This window comes from Phalaenopsis equestris, unplaced genomic scaffold, assembly GCF_001263595.1.
Source record: "Phalaenopsis equestris unplaced genomic scaffold, ASM126359v1 Scaffold000973, whole genome shotgun sequence".
NCBI lineage: Eukaryota > Viridiplantae > Streptophyta > Magnoliopsida > Asparagales > Orchidaceae > Phalaenopsis > Phalaenopsis equestris.
In genome coordinates, this window is record NW_018165412.1 from 219,938 (window position 1) to 221,197 (window position 1,260).

General features: G+C 40.0%; 1 protein-coding gene across 1 annotated transcript; it reads left to right on the forward strand.

Annotated features, from left to right (window-relative positions):
- Positions 1-72: 72 nt before the first annotated feature.
- Positions 73-843, forward strand: LOC110032562 (putative nuclease HARBI1). The gene is made up of 2 exons (XM_020736230.1): positions 73-405; positions 483-843. Exons 1-2 carry the CDS (start codon positions 100-102, stop codon positions 717-719), a joined length of 543 nt encoding a protein of 180 aa, XP_020591889.1. The 5' UTR covers positions 73-99; the 3' UTR covers positions 720-843.
- Positions 844-1,260: the final 417 nt, after the last annotated feature.

Consider the following 1,260-nt stretch of genomic DNA (forward strand, 5'->3'; position numbering starts at 1 on the left):
ACTACTCGCATTCCCCGTATGACATCCACCTTTGTTGGAGATAGATGGTTTAGTGAAATGCTTTTGGGACATCCAATAAGATTCAGAAATATATTCAGAATGACGAGAACGATTTTTATGGATCTTCTAAACGAGTTATGTCTAAATCACGGCCTTCATGGTTCTTCTAGAACCCTGTCTCGGGAGGTGTTGGCAATAACACTGTACATTCTGGCACAGAATGAGTCAATTCGAGGAGCTATGGAAAGATTTCAACATTCATCTGAAACAATTAGTCGCTATTTCTCAAAAGGAATACAGGCACTTATTAGCTTAGCTGCTCAAATAATTAAACCAGAGGATCCATCATTTGCTACTACTCCAGAACAAATTGCCAACGATCCTCGATATATGCCATATTTCAAGGTAATTATTAGTGGTTTTAATTTGATACATGATATACTTTAATAATATTATTACGCTCTTGTTTTTCAACTAAACAGAACTGTATTGGTGCAATTGACGGTACACACGTTGATGCCCGAATACCTAACAACGAGAAGGTAGCATACATCGGTCGTAGTGGTTCAACAACGCAAAATGTCATGGCCGTATGCGACTTCAACATGTGTTTTACTTTTGTGGTTGCGGGCTGGGAAGGAAGTGCACACGACAGTCGTATTTTCTCCTTTGCCACGAGGAATAGATCGCAGTGTTTCCCTCACCCCCCATCAGGTTAGTTTTGTTTAGTAATTTGAATATGTGGGATTGTGCAATTTTTTATTAACATTGTTTCTCGTACCAGAAAAATATTATCTGGTTGATGCAGGATATCCTATGCAAAGGGGATACCTGAAGCCCTACTCGGACACGAGATATTATCTTCCTAATTTTGAGCGAGCTAGTGGCACGGTTCATGGCAGAAAGGAAATGTTTAATAAACGCCACTCATCTTTACGCGGGGTAATTGAAAGAACATTTGGAGTTTGGAAGAAAAAGTGGGTCATCTTACGTGATATGCCGTCGTATCCTTTCCAAAAGCAGGTGTACATTGTGGTTGCAACAACGGCATTACATAACTTCATCCGAAGACATTCCTCGCAATCAGATACAGACTTCAGTATGGCTGACAATGATGAAGTCAATATTTTCGAGCAACCAACAGGACATGTGGGGGGGCATTCATTACCTGAGGAGGACATAGAATCTAATGATTTTGAAGATCAAAATGCTGATAGTTTGGCTGATATGATTGCTTTAAGGGAGTCTATCACAGATGCT

Bases quoted from the DNA above. Each gene is read 5' to 3' on its own strand.
- LOC110032562 (XM_020736230.1), top strand. From the start codon at position 100: ATGACGAGAACGATTTTTATGGATCTTCTAAACGAGTTATGTCTAAAT. The intron at 406-482 runs GTAATTATTAGT...TCAACTAAACAG, and splicing joins GATATATGCCATATTTCAAG to AACTGTATTGGTGCAATTGA.